Source organism: Eurypyga helias, unplaced genomic scaffold, assembly GCF_000690775.1.
Source record: "Eurypyga helias isolate BGI_N326 unplaced genomic scaffold, ASM69077v1 scaffold8782, whole genome shotgun sequence".
Lineage (NCBI taxonomy): Eukaryota > Metazoa > Chordata > Aves > Eurypygiformes > Eurypygidae > Eurypyga > Eurypyga helias.
The window spans coordinates 1,511-21,022 of record NW_010235276.1 but is presented as its reverse complement, the minus strand read 5'-3'; the positions used below and the strand labels follow the sequence as shown (position 1 = coordinate 21,022).

The following is a 19,512-nucleotide window of genomic DNA, read 5'->3' as shown; positions in this document are numbered from 1 at the left end:
GCCAAGCACAGTACACGAAACCCATAAAAAGGAACAGAACAAACTGCGTTCACTCTGCTCACCAACTGCTCAGAAAGAGCCACAAACGCTTCAACGCGGAGGGAGCTTCTGAAAGGGAAATCATGGAAAAGGGATCTTCTCTTCACTCACAACATACCAGAGACAGCACTGACGAGGAGGTGAGCAGCTGAGAGGAGTTCTTCATCCCGAGGCTGGTATTTCTGCACCCGCAGCTCGCTCTGTAAACTGCACCCTAAGAGCTGCAAGAAGTCAGCCAGGGCTCGCTGCTGTGCAGGCTTTAACTCCTTCAGGTCTGGCTTGTCTCCTGTGCAAATATCATCCAACTGGAAGTAAGAGCAAGCAAGACTTCGTGAAAAGAGAAAAGTTCAAACAAGAGAGAACGCAGGCTCTATCCTGAAATTACTTTTAGGAAGCAAGCAAAGCTTTCTTCATCTTACCACATCCTCCAGGGCAGTCACCAGTTCTTCCTGGAGCAGGAGTTCACAAAGGGTGCTATACAGGGCTCTTTGCTTGTCTTCCGGCAGCTTCACAAAGGGCTGGAACTGAGTCTTCAGCCGTGACAGTTCTTTCCCAAGAAAGCAGTAAGAAGTGAATCTAAGTATGTCCACACAAATGCCAGTAAAAACAGTTAACATTTTTGCTATGCCTTTCATAAGCTCATTTATCACATCATCTCGACATCCTGGTTTCCATCAGCACGAGTTAGAGTGTGAGGCTGGAACCCGTCTCATTGTATCTCCCTAATGAGCCGATGAAGCGTCGGTGATCACTGAGAAGGCAGAGCAGCTGCCAAGGATCAACACTCCCTGCTCACTGTTTTTAATGCACTGCGGTATAAAAATTTAAAAAGCCACATAAATAAGAGATCAGGATTTTAATGTTCGCTGCACTGACCACGTTTTAGATTTCTCACTTGGAATTTCACCTCCAGAGAATGTTCGGTTATAAGGCAGAAAGAAGAGTTCTGCTCATAACCTCAACTGAATCTGTGGATTAATGGGAATCAATGGCCTGAGCCCACACACCGAGTTCCTGTCGCGACGTTAAACTGTTACTGTCCTCGAATTTCGTCAGGTGCATCAGAGAACTACACCCCTTCACCCCTGACCTGGAGAGAGACTTATTTCAGGACAAAAATCTCCCCTTGACTGAAACACTGAATCGATCACACCACGCAGAACAGCGGCACAAGAGACTTCACTGCGCTGCTTTCCCCACAATTCCACTACAACAGTAAACCAAAGCGGTTTATGACACCACATTACCACTTTGCTTAACAAAAATAAGACTGCAAGTCAATAATGCCAACTGGAAAGGTTGGAATGTGTTTTTCCACATTCGAAAAATACGGGCATGCAAGTGTCCCTTCACGTCTAAACAAGGCTAAGAAAATTTCTTCACTCTGGTCAAGACACACGCTCTCTCTAAAGATGCCTTTTTATGTCTAAAAATTAGCTCACTGGAGGAAAAGAAATACTTTTTGTACCTGAGGCAGTCATATGACTGTCTACACAAATAACAGAAGAGGAAACCTACTTTAAATTGCTCTAATAGAAACATTTTTAGGTTTTTTTCCCCCCGAGAGATCGATCAGGTTAATTAATGAAAAGAAACCTCCAAGCTTTTTCAGCAAGAACAGCACAAAGGTTCGTCAAGCTAAACCACAAGAACCCCCGCAACGGAGGCGTACCGCGTTTCTTATGCACGCATGGAGGAGACACAGTTATTCCTTTTGAACAAGCCTACACTGGAGAATGACAGAATTGATTTCAAGGCCACAAATCCCCATTTTGGTCACAGTCATTCTACTGAACAGCCACAAACATGGGGAAATGTAGAGATTACAGAAGCGATGGTCGCTATTACAGCCAGCTGCAAGAACTCTCCCCAGAGCTGATGGAAAGCAAAGCGTGTTCTGAGGCCTTGACTTGCTTTCCTCTTTTCCGTTCCTCTGGTGACAATCCTGCCCTTCCTTCTACATCCCTACAACAAACGAGTTGTGCCTGGCTCATTACGCCAATTTGCCAACTTCCATTTTCGTTTGTCAGCCTCAGTTGACACTGAAGATTTCTATAAAGCTTTTCAGAAATAATGAGCCAAAGTGAAGGAAGGGGAGATGACCGTAATTTTTGAGCCTAAAATAACCTTTAGATTTACTGAGAGCATTTTCCAGATCATGAAGAAATATTTTCAGTGGCCCCTTCTGAATGAAAGCATAAATCACCACTCATCTTAACAGAGCTTAATCTGGAATGTAACAGAACTGGCATAAACTCCTGATTTCCTAAGATCATATTTATGGCAAAGCGATTTGGGATGTTCCTAGGGAACAGCCCACTGCATACACCAACTGCAGAAGTTCATTTTCCTACTCTTTCACTGCATTCCCCCAGGAGTTCCTGATCAGGGCTATTAAAATGAACTAACAAAACTTCTTACGTCCTGTTGTACCAGATCATTTCCTCCTACCATGTCACCCAACTGACGTACTGCAACCCTGCCAAGCACTTCTGGCGATACCTTGTTTCAGGACGCTTAAAGAAGCACGACTGGGAATGAGGTTCTTCACCCCGGCGCACACCTCGTTATCAACAGCATCTGGCTGAGAGAGAAACGGAGCATCTCCGAAGAGTGCTGAAGGGGGATAGGTCGAGCCTTCCGTGCTTTCTTTTTCAAAGCCCCCTTGCTGTTCGTCTAGCAGACAGAATTCTGTAATCAGAAATTCAGTTTAAAACGCAATTAGTGAAATACACAAGCAATTGCCAAATGAGATGCTAGCTTATACTACCTAGCGTTCTCGCATGCGATGTCTCCCCGTCTCGTCTCCCCGGGTGGGAGGAACGCCAGCGGTTGCGAGGTACGCCCGTTACCAAGCACTGCGGCAGCCCTGGCACTCGCTACGGTGCGCACAGACCGAGGTCCCCTGGTGCAGCTACCCAACACAGACTGTGACCCCAGCTCCTGCGAATAGAGTAACGCCGACGGCGAGATCAAATCCGCCCACCGACACTGTGAACCCGAATGCTGCACACGAGACGCGCAGGTACAGAGCCTTCGCGTTTTCTACCAATTAAGGGATGCGCTATAGCGCACAACACAGCACTTGCCAAGATCCGTAAGGACTCTGAGAGTCCCCCACAGAACTGCTGGTCATACACACAGACTCCTCTTCCTGAGCCAAGCCACAGGGCCATCCAAGTTCTCCAGATGAGTGGAAAACAGGGCGCTCTTCAGAGCCTCTCAAGGGCTTCACCCAGGCATGCTCACTGACAGAATCGCTCTGCGATACACTGTCTCTTGGAAAGAGCTTCACAAAGAAAATAACACCTGGATTACCCCTTCTGCCTCATCTTCGTGGCAAGCACTGGCCTACCTCACCCAAGCAGGGCTGCAGATGTCCTGCCACCCCAGTGCCTCCAACTCAGTGACACTAAGAGGCTCGGGAAGGTACACAGGGAGCCTCTGTAAGAGCGATGCTGAGAAATCTGGAATATCAAGTTCCGTGCTCCCAATACCATGCCCCAAAGATGTGGAATATAATCAAAGCCCTATGTGTTATTTTGATCATCTTTTATTTGCTCAAATGCAAGATATGAAACCGTAGCCCTGGCACTCGCAGGCAGGCTAGCAAGAGCAACTCAATTTTACAGTAACATCTGACAGCAAAGGGGGGGGCAAAAAAAAAAAAGTAAGTAATCAAGCACAGTGCTCACATGTACCAGGCACAAAACCTAAATATAACCTTCCTACACTTATAAGAGTCTGTCTGGCCAAATTAAGGACATTCAAAGCAGATGAGAATGCACGGAGAGCACTCCATCAGCAAAAAGCTTTTTCAAAGGGAGAGCAGACAAAGAAACCTCTGCCACAGACAGAGACAGACGACACAGGCCTTGCTGCCTGCGTAACCCTTTGCAGAGCAGAGCGAGCTACAGAGGAGTAGAAAACGATTAACAAAAAATAAAGAACTTCCCAAAGCAATGAGACTCTGGAGAGCCACTAAGGTGCCAGAGGCCTACACGCTGACGTTACTCCCATGGCTAACAGCAGGGCTTTCACGCGAACCCTGATGGAGGAAGATGGTGCTAAAAGCACCTGCCCTTCTGCGGCAGAATGATGCTAGTAAGGGAAAGCAATAGAGAGCATCCCATGGAAAGTTCTGAGATACAGATCCTGCTGTTAAATCTTAAAATAGGACTCAACTGAGAGGAAAATACAGGCCTCAAAGAGTTAATTTTTTGATCTCATTAATTTTGTCTTATTCAAAAAAAAAAAAAAGAAAAAAATAAGCAAATGAAAGAATATCCATAATACTTATGTGGTATTTTCTCTGTGGAATTCCATTACATCCATCGATGACAAACCTCCACTAGCGCAGTCAGATCTTGTTAGTTGTTGGGAAACATTAACAGAAATGGAAGAAAACCAGAGATGATCAATGAAAACAAAGGCAAAACAGACCCAAAACTGCAAAGCCTTTAACAGGAACAGGTTTTACATGTAGTGGAAAATTAGCCTGTAGAAATCAAACAGAACGACTGCAGGAAAACATTACAGTAAAGGGATCAGAAAAGGATTAGACCTTTTTTTTTTCTTTCTTTTTTTTGTTTATTTATAAAAATGTCCAAGCATGTCCAGTCACATTAGCCAGAACATTTTAAAGAAAGCTTACATACCAATTCCTCACAGAGTGACTCGAGCACTATCAATGGCAATGAAAAAGAAGCAAATAAACACACACTGACAGGCACCTTATTCCATAATTATCTGTGACGAGAATTTGAGATTTTTTCTTTACAGGTTACACGATATTTACTTGTATTCCTGAACCTACAGACTTCCTTGCTATCAAAAGTCAGTTGAAGGAGAAAGATGGAGAGTGCTTTCTGCATTTCTCAACCAAATAAAGTGCATCCTGAATTCAAATCTCAACTGCACTTAAATTATTTCTTCACTGTATCCCCTGTTTCTTTCCACATCAGTCCTTTGCAACTCCCAGCTCTACACAGTACATCTGATTTCCTCCCTTCTTGCATAACATCCCCTGAAACCTCTTTTAGGTCATGGAGTTTAACTGAGGATAGACAAGACAGAAAAAGCCAGGTATTTCTGTAGAGTTACTACACCCCCCAAAGCCTATTTCAACTTTTTTTTAACTTGACACTCGAAAGTATTCGACCTGACATAAGTAAAGCATGACCAGAAAACATGACAAGGTCATTTCTGCAACCATTCTGAGAACAATCTCTACATGAAAGTGTACAATAGATAGGGAAGTTTAAATTCCAGTCCTATACTTTAAGAATAATTCTTTTCTTACCCAGACTATTGTCTAAGTGTTCCTCGTTGACTATCAATTTATATTCCCTTCACTCTCCCTGCCAAACAGGTGAGGGCAACAGCACGGGCTGACAGCCAGCTAGCTAGAAGCAAGATTGCGGAAAAAGACCTGGACAACATATTGGAGAGGATCAGCAGCGTGCCCTTGCAGCCACTGAAGTTTGCTGCACAGAGGGCTGTACTGACAGGAGCGTAGCTAGCAGATCAATGAAAGGGATTTTTCAGTTTGGGAGACTGCACCAAGAGTGCCGTGTCTGGTTCTGGACTCCCCAGTACAAGACAGAGATTTACACACTGGAGCAATCTAGCAACCAGCCACCAAGATGGCTGCGGGCCAGCAAACATCATGTAGGAGAAGCTGAGATTGGGTTTGTCCAGCTTGGAGAAAATATTGCTAAGGGAGAGCCTTATTGCCACCTACAGCCACTCGACGGAAGTGCGGAGAGAAGACAGAGCCGCTCTTCGACATGACGACATGATCAGAGGCAAGAGACGGAAGTTAAAAAAAAGGAAATCCTCACTACATGCTGAGAAAGAAAGAAAAGCTCACCATGATGGTGGTCAAACACGAGAACAGGCTGCCCAGGGGGGTGACAGGAGATACTCAGAATTTGAGTAGACAAGGATACGAGCAATCTCATCTAACTCTGAACTTTGATCACACTTCAAAAGTTGTCCCTGTCTTGAGCGGGGGCTTGAGCTAGATAACCTCCTCGCAGTCCCCCGAAACCTGAATTATTCTGATTTTATGATTCATGCCAACAAGTGAAAAAGCATTACTAAGTCAGAAGAGCAGCATTTCACAGCACAAATCACCACCAAGGCAATGGAGACCATATATCACGGCCTTCACACACAGTGCAAGTCACTGCCCAACAGACAGCTCTGTCCACAGCTGAACGGTGTGCTACACAAAAAGAGCTTTATACTTACCAAACTGGCCACTGTGCTTTATAAACAGTTCAATTACACCGTAGGCAATGGTGGTTGCAGGAGGAATTTCAAGGATCACACTAGAATCCTTCATCATACTTCCATCTTCACTCACTGAAACCTAGAGGATGGATTTATTCACTGTTTATCCAAGTCAGCTGTTGTGTGGCTTAAACACAGAATTAAAGGGAAAAAAACACAGAGAAAGTATGTGCTTTATTCCCCACGATGTCTAACTAAAGCACATGTTACATTTGACATCTATGGAAGGAACAAGATGAGCAGTGAGGTAGAAGCACAGTGCCAAACTCTTAGCTACCCTGTCCGAGTACAGAGTTGAGCTCCGGGCGCAGCTTTTCTTACCCCTGAAACACCGCAGCAGTAGGAAACCTCCCACTTCAGTATCCTGCCCTGCCGCCTTCTGTCCTGACAACCCTGCTGTCCAGCTGGAGGCTGCTATCAGGAAGGTGGCACTGCACAGAGGGTTGCTGAACTGCAACCCCCCGATTTCTGCTACTGGAGACTCCCTGTACACAAAAGTGATTCACCTGCAGCTATGAAAACAACCCCAAAGCTTACAGTGAACGAGCGTATGTTGTGCCTTTGGTAATTCCTTCTCAATTAACAGGCAATTTTTCAGATATCTTCATAATGCAGTTGATCTCTACTCCCACAAGTGAAAACAAATAGCATCTCAATAAATATTGAAGCTCAGTAGACAGTACAAACATTTGTGATGAATGGTTTTCAAATAAATTTGCTTCAGCAATGCTTTTTGCTCTTCAACCTCCACTGAATTGTCATATGTTTGGTTTATGTTCTGCTGCAGGCAGGAACCTACACAGAAACTGAATCACAGTTCGACAGTATTGATGGAAACCACGTTCCAGGCTCACACTAAAAGGTGGCATCTTTTGCCAGTGAGGCAAGGGAAAACACACGTTACCTTTCTGAGGTTTCACAACTAAGCAGTGCAGCGAGTTCAACATGTTAAGGAAGCATGAAAAACACTCTGAAGTCTGTTTGGAGAAACCGTAATTTCTTCTCAGATAATCTGCAATTCCTTGCAGATCTTTAACTTTTACCTTTACTATTTTTGCACTGCAGCCCACCGCACCGCTGATTTTTTCTTCTGTCTGGATATGTTCAGATATCGTACACTTCTGAGTCGTTATTATCTTTTCTCTCAAGATGCAGAGCACTTCACGTTTTCTTTCCATTATTTGCTGCAGTAAACTACTGTTTAGATTTATTGTTCTGGAAAAGAAACGACGCCATTAACAACATAAATACTAGAACTGAGAAAAATAATTTTCTTAATTGCTTGAAGAAGCTTTTATCGTAAAAACAACGATTATTTCTGTATGAGTAGTCTCCTCAAAACCATCATGTCCCCTTTTGTTACTTGGTAGCAGTAAATATCTGTATTACACTGCGAGTCCCAACACATATTGAATCCTGGATGCCTCACTCTGAGCAAAAATGGCCATTGTCTGGCTACATTCTAAGCAAAAAAAGCAAGGGGGAACTAACGACAACTTTAAGTTTCAGTGTAATGTATCAGTACAGGTTGGGGACTGATCTGTTGGAGGGCAGCTCTGGGGAAAAGGACCTTGGAATCCTAGTCGACAACAGGATGACCATGAGCCAACAGTGTGCCCTCGCGGCCAGGAAGGCCAATGGCATCCTGGGATGCGTTCAGAAAAACGTGGTCAGCAGGCTGAGGGAAGTTATCCTCCCCCTCTACTCTGCGCTGCTGAGGCCTCACCTGGAGTGCTGTGTCCAGTTCTGGCCTCCTCAGTTCAAGACGGACAAGGACAGCTTGAGGCGACCATCACTAGGAATGCTGGTTTGACCTCTGAAGGCCCATGTGGAGGCAAAAGGAGTGCCCTGACAAAATCTGCCAATTTTTGGCAGATTCTGAGTCACCAGAATCCCTCCTCGAGGGATGACCAGCACGCAGAGAGCAACACCTGAATGTCAACCCTCACAGCTTGATCACTTGTTCACTTTAACCCTGACCTGGCTGAGTGGGACCAGCACTACTTCAAAGGGCTGGACCAGAGAAGAGAAAATGTATCACGGATTTTAGGGTTGGAAAAGAAGTTTTTAAATCACCCGCTATAAGCTCCTGTGTTACTCATCTGTATAACCTCACAATTTACAATTAAAGATGACTGTTACAGTCAAAAGGATAATTACAGGAGGGACTCTAGCCCATGCCTTCAACTTAACAACTCATCCCTACTCCACAACAGGGTTCAGTGTGTGCTTGAATGCTGCTGGAGTTATGCGTAGAGCCAGGTACTCCTTAGAATGACCAGAAGTAAGAAAGTGAACTCCCATAAAGAACAAGAATTATTTTATTATTATTTGATTAGTTTCCTAAGAAAAGACGACCAAATGCACCACCCTGTCTTCTGAGGTGTTAACAGTCTTTCTGGTAACAGTTAAAGCAACTTCTTAACTGTATTTGATTTATTAAAATGTGCCAATTATATCCCACTTTTGCAAAATACCCATTGGAGGTCCTCAGAGGACATGTATTTTCTATGCACAGATAACTCCAGCAAGACAGTTGGAAGATCAAAAGATTGCTATCCCTGGCTCAACTCATTCAGCCTGTCCTCCTCCCTTTTACTGTAAATGGCTATTCACAGGGCTAAATGGCAATTCCCCAAAAATGTGACAGAAAGACATGTCTGACCCCACTTTATTTAAATCCAGATATCTCCACTTTTAATTAAAAAGTCTTAGATTTATTAGATTCTGGAGTTTTGGATTTATGCAGTCTGTGTAAGTCTGAAGACAGCTTGGTTCTTCATTAAATTAAAAATAACCTGAGGCAATTTTTGATCTTTGGAGAGTTACATGCTTATATGAAAGTTCAATCAGTTGGAATGAACTGTCTGAAAACCTTAAAGTTGATTGTTTAAACAAGGGAAACAGAATACCTCTGAAGCAATGCAGCAGCCACTAGAAAAGCACCCCAAACATTCCTGAGATTATTAATATAACTTTCTTTTCTTTTCGGGCAAAGCCATGCACTGGAATGCAATGAATCTTTGATTTAAGCAAAAATTGAGGAGATGTCAAGCAATCACAGACACCGCTGCCCTTAGTGTCTGCCAAACCACAGCCATTTGTTATCACAGTAACAGACCATCGAGCCTAGCATGTACTTCACAACACTTATTTAGGATTCGGAAGAGGTGGTCTAAGCCTCTTGAAAACACAAATTAAGGCACTAAAAACTTGCAGTTTTAACATTAGACCTGAGAAGACAAAAAGCAGAGTGTCATTTGCTTTCGTACGATGCATTTTTTTTTTGCCAGCTACAGAGGATGACACACTCACCAGATATCCCCGAAAGTTAGAGCAAAAGAAACAATTCAAAGGTAGTAAAATACAGATTAAATAGAGATTTTCTGCTTCTCAATGAGTGTTAATAGTATTCTATACACTTCTTACGTTAACTCCATACAAATGAATGACCAAAATAATTCAAGAGACTTTCTTCCATCTACCCCTACAGCATTCTGCCCGAGGTGGGCCTGGCCCAGACCCCCTCACACTCCTGGCTTTGAGGTTCAGCCACAGAACCAACAGTGGAGAGGCAGAGCGGAAGAACCAGAAGACACAGGTAAACCTGCAGCCAGGCGCAGCGGAGGAGTCTGAGGCAGCGCTGGAGACCACGCAGTAACATTAACACCGTACGGGCACCGAGCTGCGCTGTGTGGCAGAGACACGGCCCCACCCTGAGCCCCGAGATTCAAGTGTCTTCAGTGGGATGTGTTCAACTGTAAAGTCTGCAGAAGCGCTCTCACGTAACACGTACCCTTACCAACGGCACTCTTTTCTTTTAGGGCAGCACAGTTAAATGCTCTCCTCTAGACTGCTGCCGCTGAACTGGGTCATAAAACCCCATAGACTCTAGGGTTGGGTGTGGGCACATTGCAGGTTATCACCAGGGCAGAGCCTGTGGAAGGCAAAACATTCTGCTCTTCTCAGCGACTCCAACAGGAGACAACATGAGGTAAGCAAATACCTGTCTTAGCTGTTATCAGTGATAATTTAGATACCAGGAGCAAAATGCAACAGGGTTACAGTCTGACTGTCAGAGCAGGGCTTAAAGTATTGCAGGGCAATGGCTGCTAAGTCTGTGGGTGTATTTTTGAAAGAGCTGAACTCATTTGCTAGCATAACACTGACCATCAAGACGACACCTGAGTGGCAAGAGATGGCTGGGTTAAACCCTGAGACACACATGCAGGCACAGGAATTGCATTCCTTTTCTTTTTTTTTTTTTTTTTGGTTTCCAGGTCACATTTCAGAGCTTTTATTCCTATTATACAACCACCACTCTTACCTTCTTTCTCATCATCTACTGTACAGGATGCCTCGCCAATGTTGTGTGACCTACACTGGATCACTGTACTCTTTTCCCACCTTAGGAATCTGAGCTGAAGTACTCAAAACTAACAGTACATAAAATACAATGAGATGTTGGTTTGCTAAGTCCCATTATCATCAAACAGGGTGTGAGCCTGCAGGAATAAAGATCATTTAAGAGATAAGGATTATGGTTTTTTGATTGTTTGTTCTGCTTAAATAACCTTCCTGATGTCAATTATTTACTAAGTTGGAAGCTCTACAGGTCAAACATAAACAGAAAAGGATTTCTTTGATTTTTGGTCTCACTCTCTCCACATTTAATTGGATTAAACAATTCCATCTCCTATAATGCAAAGGCTTCCTTCACTTTTATTCAGCATTATTCTTCTTGCATGAAGAAAGCAGTGGAGAATAGAGGCACACAGGCAATTTGCTGCAGACTGTAAGCAGAAAAGAAGGGAGAAAGGCAGAAACTAATGGAAAGCAAGACAAATCAGACAACACCTGGCAACAGAACAGGCTCTCACAGTTAAAGGAGAGAGCAGGAGCCTGCTCAAAACCCTACAGCTGAGACTGAGGGCACAAAATCTCTGACCAGACTGCCCACAAAGGAGCAGGGCTAGGACCATTTTTCCCCATCACATCCTGTCTAGTCTTCTTAACCCACTCCACAAGTCCTCAAAGCAAGGTGCTTGCCAATTTACTACCAATACCAGAAGACGAGTTACTGCTTTGTGTAGTCTCCATCCTCATGTTGAAGTCTGCACTGTTGCCCACCTGCACAAACCTTCACTAGCCCCGAAGTACCCATGAGTGAAAACCCTTTCCAGTCTCGCACTGGGCAGTGTCTGCTCAACACACCCCCACGCCCAGCTGCAGACGTGTGGGTGGCCCAGTCTCGCAGCCTTGCCCAAATGCCACTTCTTCCCTACATCCACATGACCTCTCTCGCTCGGCCAGTGTTCCTCAGCTCATTGTCTCCTCCGCCTCATTCATAACACACAGCAGTCTGATGTCTCCCGTGCAAATGCTGCTTGCTGCACAGCAAGAGCCTTCCCCCAGCTTCCTTCCCTCTGCAACGGAGGCCACCAGATGAGTGCCATGGCGTAGCATCCGCTACACCTCACTCTCCAACTTTCCACGAAGCACAGACACACAGGGTTTCTTTTATTATCTGTTTCAAATACAACCTCTCCGACCCACCTTACAGTCACACCCGAACATGGCATCTGCCCTAGTCAGCTTACTGATCGCACTTCACCATTCTCCCTAAAGAATAACCTGACAATTACTTCACAGAACATCTTCCCCAAGAATGCCAAGGGCTTTTCAGAGTGCAAGGACAGCGAGTTCCTCTATTTTCCAGTCACAGACACACGCAGCTGATTTTATTCAATCCTGTCTCATAAAATTCTGTGACTTCATATTACCCATGGAGCACCTTTGGAAGAAGACTGGATGGTTTTCTTGTCACACGCGTAAATGCTCAAGGAGTTTTAAAGACTAAACAACAAAATGGGCTGAATTTCCACTGTACTCACATTAGGAATAGGCACCTATTTTCATCTCAGCGTGGACGATAACTGAATCAATGAAAGTGCGTATTAAAGTGCAATATGCAATAATGTACAAATATCTTTTAACACCGGAGCATAGTACTGCTGACAGCCTGTTTCTCTGACATGCTAACCACAGAGTTAGGAATCATGCACATGAAGTGATGGGAGTGTGACAGGCAAACCTTTCTGCAGCTGGTGTGGACAGACTAACCGCTGCCACATGGTCCTGTTTCTTCCCCTCTGCTGCCACTGTCCTCTCAGAACCTGGATTTCACTCACCCAACACAACTTAACGACGTAGTAAAAACAAACAAGGGAATTTGTTAATCCATGAGAACTACAGAGATTATAACGTCTCACAACCCTTTTCACTGGAGGGGAGAATACAGAGTGGCTGAGGGTGGAAGGTCATCTTGGTCCAACTCCTGCTCAGGCAGGGCCACCCAGAGCAGGCTGCCTAGGGCCATGTTTCCAAGGAGGGGGACTTCAGAGCATCTCTTGGCAACCTGTGCTGGCCCCTCTGGATGGGGACACAACCCCCTGGTCTATCAGCCACTCCTCCCAGTTCTGGGTCACCGGCAAACTTGCTGAGGGGACTCTCATCGACCCCACTACACAGGTGACTAACAAAGATGTTAAACAGGACTGGACTCAGTACTGTCCCCTGGGGCCTCCAACGAGACTTTGTACCACTGAGCACTAGGGCCCAGCCATTCCACAGTTTTCAATCCACCTGTCTGCTCACCCAGCCCACACTTCATCAGCTTCTCCATGAGGATCTTAGGGCAGACAGTATTGAAAGCCTTAAAATAGAAGATGGAATATACTCTTAAATGCACAGCAATCTCACAGAGTTACAGGTGTAGGACCCTGACCTAAAATCAGTATGTTACAGTACCCTGAATTAGCAAGCACAGTGTAATACAAAAAGCAAGAATAACAAAATGAAATATGCTGAGTTTACCTATCTAAAAGTACTATTTCACTTTATTTTTATACCACATACTAAGAAGTGTGTTCTGCACTTAAAATGTCATTGCCTCTGCAAATCCAGAAGGATGTCATCCCACATCCTTCAGCTGCCATCCCCTTTCAGAGAAGGGGAGCCAATGTGGCACCTGGAATCTAATTAGAAGATCAGTAGGGTTCTCCTTCAGAAGGTTCACTTAAGAAGTGACAGGAAACCGATTTGCTGCCACTCAGCAGTTCCAGCTTGCTGAACCTTGAAGACCTCGTTTAGAAGCCATATCAGCTTTAACTATTTTTTTTTTTTTTGAGTCTTTGCTATTTATCTGCAACTGTGACTGAAACAATCTAATACAAGAACAACATTTTCAACTATAACTTAATTAGGCCATATATATAGAAATAACAAATGAAACAATTTCATCTAACAAGCACAAGCAACATGTGTCACTAGATGAAATCAAGAACAGTTAGCTGACTCTCGTCTCAAGGACATATAGGTAAACATCCTCTTACTACCATCATACTATGCATCCAAAAGTCACTAACTTCTAGGCACCAGCACTCCCAAGCGCCAAATTCCTGAATTCCACACAATGCTCCATGAACAAAACAAAAGCTAGAAGCTTGCACACATCATAAATCACAGAATACTTATGAATGAATAACAATGGATTTCATTTGTAAGGTATTGCCATGGTTTCCAGTGAGCCTCAGCATTATGCTGAAGAAAATAAACTTTACGCTTTCCTCACCATTTTCAGTCACCTGGCAGAAGACAGAGTGGCTGGACATCAATTATACACTTTGCATCATAAGCCTTAATGAGTATTCAGAGAGGCAGTTCTTAGATGAAGGGGCACACACTTTAAACTCATTTATAGGTTGGTTAGTTCATTCAGCTCAGCATAGAGCTGCGGATTTTCCACATCCAAAAGACGACAGTATATTTTTGTAAGTATTTAGTTTCATTCAGCGTTACAACCTGTGCTGAAGTAAGTCTGATTTGCTATGGGAGGAGTATCTGTTCGTAGCTAACTTACTGCAGAAAAACTAGTAAAAGCTTACTGATCTAAACAGAAGTTACTCTTTATTGGTTTTCTGTAGGACTCCACCCAGCATTAGAAACAAAACTCTAAATGTTTTGTTCTTCAGGGCCAGGCTCAATGAGGCTCTGAGCAACCTGTTCTAGTGGAAGGTGTCCCTCCCATGGCAGGAGGCTTGGAACTAGATGGTTTTTAAGGTCCCTTCCAACCCAAACCATTCTATGATTCTGTGAAATCTTGACTGACACTTCTTCTGATAGGAGATGCATACTAAACTTTACAGGCCTGGCACACACATTTAGCCCAGCACCCTCTGCTTTTAATAAGCCCTTTATTACAAAGATAGCAAGGTGCCTTAGCACAGTAAGTTTGCTGACTTGTGAATGGTCATGATAAAAAGAACAGCAGCCACTTGTTCCTGTGAAGATGGAGAATCGATTATTTCTAGAATCAGCATATCTAAAGAAAATTTACACTGCTTCTGACAACTTACGCAGTGATAACAAAAACCTATAACCCTTACCTTCAGAGCGTCAGCAAAGGCTGTTAAAATGTATTACACCACCTCTGTCAAATCTAGGGATCTGCAGCAGCATTCCACAACGCTGTCACAAACCAAACCAACCACCCTCATCTCCCACAAGGCAGGGCCTGCAATACAGAGCAGACCTCTGACCTGCCAGCTGGTTGCCCAAGTAGGCTTTGGTCCATGCCTGGCTTACTGCAAGATTGATTCAACCTCATTTCAGAGCAGGACAGGAAGTCTCACATATCTTGTAAGATTAGGATTATAGTTAGGAAAATCTGAGGTTTTCCCCTCAGTACAGCGTGTAACAGTGAGCAATAGCTCTACAAACTGTACTTTGTTCAACTACTAGAACACACATTGACCATGGTTGCTCACCTTTACTACTCCTCCAGCTTCAAATAATCCCATTGTCTAGCACAGTTGCGCACACATGCACACACTACAAAGCATGCTTAGAATACTGGTAGCTCTGAATTCAACTTCCACAGCACTTGCCCCAGGAACAGAGAAACCAATCCATTTTTTTTTTCCCCAGACGGTTACCTCAGTACAGTCCCCCAGAGAAGGATTTGACCCTTGTTCCACATGGTAATTCATTCAAATATGTAAGATGAAATTGCAGAGAACTGTTTTTAAGATGAAAGGGAAAGGTTTGACCATTGAGCTCTGAAAAGCTGCACATTTTCATTTGGGTGTATAGAATTTTATCACCAAAAAATGACAGCTTACAATAAACATAATTCTCAAACTATGGCAATAGTACAGAAGCAGTTGTTCAGTGATCAGAGCTGGCCCGGATCTTTCCAGCTCCATAATCTTTCCCAGCCATTACAATGCCCACATTAAAAATATACCTGTCTTTGACATCTTTCATGAGCTGCTGCAAGTCAATCTCCTGCTTCCTCAGGTTTCCAAATGAGGACTGGTTTTCCACGTAGCCCTTCCCTCCAGCTCCCAGGCTGATCTTTCCAAATGAAGTTTCAACACATCCTTGAACAAAATCTTCAAACTTCCCAATATATTTTGCAAAGTCAGACTCCACAATCACTAGGAAAGCAAGAAAAATAATTTCTACCTGTGAAGGGCAAGTGCTGAAAAGGTCATGAAGTGATTGGAAAAACAGAAACTTACAGACAACATGGCAAGTTGGTGAAGGCAAGAAACAGTAAGGAGCAAGTACATAATGAAATGTACAGCTCTGCAACTCTTACTGCTGCTTCCCTCCTACTTCCATCATCTTCGCTCTGCTATCTTTCATATTTTGCCATGGTAAGAAAACATGAGGTGATAGAAACGCTGAGCTCGGATGCCATGGAAGATGCATAAATAACGATGGAGATTTATTTTGGCTACAAACTAGAGAGCAGACCTGCTTGTGCAACAGGGTTAATGTTGACATTAACCATTATCTTGATATATCCCACTACAGGGCTGTCCCAAAGCTCACTGAAAAACAGTGGAAGCATCTAACTCCAACTCTTATACAGCTATAAACCAAAGAACTGGCTCAGAATCAGCTAATCATTCAAGCCAGCTACAACTAGTACCTAAATTTAAGGACTTACCTATTCTCTTGTATGGAATTGTGACACGCCCAGAAATATGGGAATCCAGATTGTTAGCCCTAAAACCTGGCTAGGACTGCCGTAGCTGGGTGAAAAACCAAGTACAAGGGTCAACCATATTTAACAGTCAGTGCAAGAAGGGGGGAAGCAGTGGTAAAACTTGCTTGGCCTTGCCTGCGCAAGCATTCCCTGGGCTACTATCACCAACAAGACACTGCTGTGCTCCAGGTCAAAAAGCACTGCATAAACAGAGTTTCACACTACTACCACATACTCGAATCCCCCAAAAATATTTAGGGGAGCTCCTGTGGCTGCTTCCACAGTAGGACTGTATGGCCTGACAACCTTCAGCACTCAATTTCCATAGTCTATCTAGGTAAAACTTTTTTTTTTTTTTTTAAACAAACATTGATTATTACTGGGTTAAGTTAAATGAGTAGTCAAGTGAGAAAAGATCCAGTCATCTCCTTTCCACAGGTGGTGAATACTTCAGAGCATTCCCCTGAAAGAAGCCCTCTAGTAACACAACTGAGAAAAACAAAAAAAGATTAGGCTTTGCATTCCTTTAATCTGCACCCACAGCACTGCCCTAGTATGGCTTTACCTGGTTTTATGGGTTTGTCTTCAGTAAGCACATCACTCAGGGTGACGGTCAAGAAGTGATACTTGGGCTTCTGCCAGCACCAGAATTTCTTCCTCTTTGTGACTAAGCCCAGAAGCTGCAGCTTGTCTGAGGCGTTCAAGTGGGCGACAGGGATCAAGTCACCCCCACCGTCAGCGTCTCTCACAAAATTCTTTGTTGCTTTTGCAAACATCTTGGGGAATCAATTAAAGTCTGAAAGAATACATTCGTTCTTCAACAACTACAGCTGGAAAACATAAATATTTACATTGTTACTTTAAGGAGTTCTTCGTAGTACTGGTATTAATGCAGGAACAGTTAGTGTTTTCATCCTACCTTCTCCACTCTGAGCTGGGAATTGTGACCGTTTAAACCACTTATCCCAAAGTAAACAGGTTCTCACAGCAACAGGTGAAAGAACTTTAGTTAAAGTTTTAAACAAGCAACAGTGAAAAAGCAGACAGCAACACACTGCAAAGACAATACGCAAGGCTTAAGCATTACAATGACAACAAGGCATGGGATAACCAAGACAGAAAATACGTGTGTGAGAAAATAAATAATCTAATCTACAGCTGAAAAGTCCCTTCAAGGAGCACTCACAGGTAATTAGTCTGTTAGGGGGGGAAACAACCTTACACAGCTTACCTGAAGCTCCAAGGAAGAGCACCCACTAACGAGCACCCCGCAGAGAGCGGCTAGGGTGACAAGAGCACAGGTGCATTTCTGCCTCCCCGCAGAATCCTTCTTTTATTACCTCACATAAAATTATCTTACTCCATATATGGGAACCGGGTATTATTCACACAACTTATCTTTTTAATAGCGAGTAAACACGTACAGGGATAATAAGAATTATTCTATAAAAAGCAACGAATATTTGTGCTGGCATCTTTGTGACTAAGTTGTTTCTGAACTACACCCCTGGAAAGTCTCAATTAATTTTTTTCTTTCTGAACCATTCTACTTTCAGTGTTTTCCAGTTTTTCTATTTGCCATCAGCATAACTACAGCTAAACAACATACATTGTTTTCAACTGTTACTCATGTCTGCTAAACAGCTGCATACATTACCTTATTCTAGCTCTTATAGGTTTTTAATTCAAAAATACTGGTGCCTCTCGCTGCGCAAGGTTTCCTTTATCCTAAGCAATGCACTTTGCTGTATTTACGAGGAACTTTTTCAACAGGGGAAACTGGCTAAACTCACAGGAGAAATGGTAAAAATGACCATTCACAAGTGTTAAACCACACAATTCTAATATACTAACTTTTGATCTTTTTTTAAAAAAAATAATTTTTTTTTTTTCATTTTTTCAACTCTGTGTTACCTGATCTAATGATATTTCCAGAATTAAGTCAATTTTAAGTTGGCAGCATTCCTCTGAATCCTCCAGCTGACACTGACTGGAAAGTTCAACTGACACCATAAGATGCCCTAGCTGGTTATCCAGACATTCACGTCTTGCTCCGCAGAGATGTTGGATTTGGCATTTACAAACACAGGCCAGAATAAGTTAGAACGGACTTCAAACAAAAACTGATGTTGCAGTGAGCACTCAGGATTATTGACAGAAAACAGAGAACTGGATGAAGATATTAGTGGTTGGACCACAGGCTCCATGTTTTAGCATCAGCAGGAGGACAGAGTAAAAAAAAAAAGCCTTATTGCAGATGGGAACTTATCTTTCCATTAGCTTCCCCTAAATCCCATTTCAGATAATATTTCACACAGTATTTACTAACTCATGCTGATGTGCCTACCTCCTCATGAAACCCCTATGACCTTTTCTTAGTTCTCCGTGTAAGCAAGGGTGTTTCCCAACACCACCTGCACGGAAAGGATTTGAACAATGTCAAGGTCACGTTAACGTTTCACTGAAGAGTCTTCTGGGACTTTCACTGTAATTGGGGCTGCAACAGACCTGCAGCACAGCCCCAGATGTGTGCACTGGGAATATTTCCACTGGCTTTCTTGTTCTGTGACCTTTTCCTAAGCTGTGAACAGAGACTGATTTTTTGTATTCTTAAATTTCTCCTCCTTCATTTCCCCAGTTTTAATCTGAGTGAGAACGCCTTAACAGAATAAACAACGCAGCTCCCCTGCAGCAGGGCAAAAAACCCAACCATAAAGAAAACTCCCCAAAACATAACAAAACAGACAAAACTCCCAAACAAACGTTATGTCCCCCACAGCCCAAACCCCTAGTTTTCTTTTTTCCTGGGACTTCTTTTGCATAATTCTGCTGTATTTCACAACCAACCAGATGGCCCATCTGTCATGTAGGGGATCATCCAGAAAAATTCCCTTGCTCTTCTCCAGCACAACCTTCTTCAAATGTTTGTGCTACACTCATTCTGATCCCATTCCTACATAACCGACTCACGTGGGCATAGCCTCTGGAAAGAGAAAGGCCTACCAATTTCTGAGGAGTTTATAAGACAAATTGCAAAAAGCAATTCCTATGATTTAACATTGTTACACAGTCACTAAATCTCATGAGAAGAACCCTTGCGGCCATCCTATAATACTACG

At 43.4% G+C, this 19,512-nt stretch overlaps 1 protein-coding gene across 1 annotated transcript in view; it reads right to left on the bottom strand.

Annotated features, from left to right (window-relative positions):
- Positions 1-17,670, bottom strand: part of DFNA5 (deafness, autosomal dominant 5) — a 20,018-nt gene extending 2,348 nt beyond the window's left edge. Inside the window, exons 1-8 of the mRNA XM_010146685.1 lie at positions 17,625-17,670; positions 16,959-17,189; positions 15,644-15,836; positions 7,380-7,551; positions 6,295-6,415; positions 2,542-2,730; positions 459-586; positions 158-344 (exon numbers count right to left, since the gene is read on the bottom strand). Of these exons, the coding sequence (XP_010144987.1) occupies positions 158-344; positions 459-586; positions 2,542-2,730; positions 6,295-6,415; positions 7,380-7,551; positions 15,644-15,836; positions 16,959-17,169 (1,201 nt within the window). The 5' untranslated portion in view covers positions 17,170-17,189; positions 17,625-17,670. The remainder of the gene's footprint in view (positions 1-157; positions 345-458; positions 587-2,541; positions 2,731-6,294; positions 6,416-7,379; positions 7,552-15,643; positions 15,837-16,958; positions 17,190-17,624) is intronic.
- Positions 17,671-19,512: the final 1,842 nt, after the last annotated feature.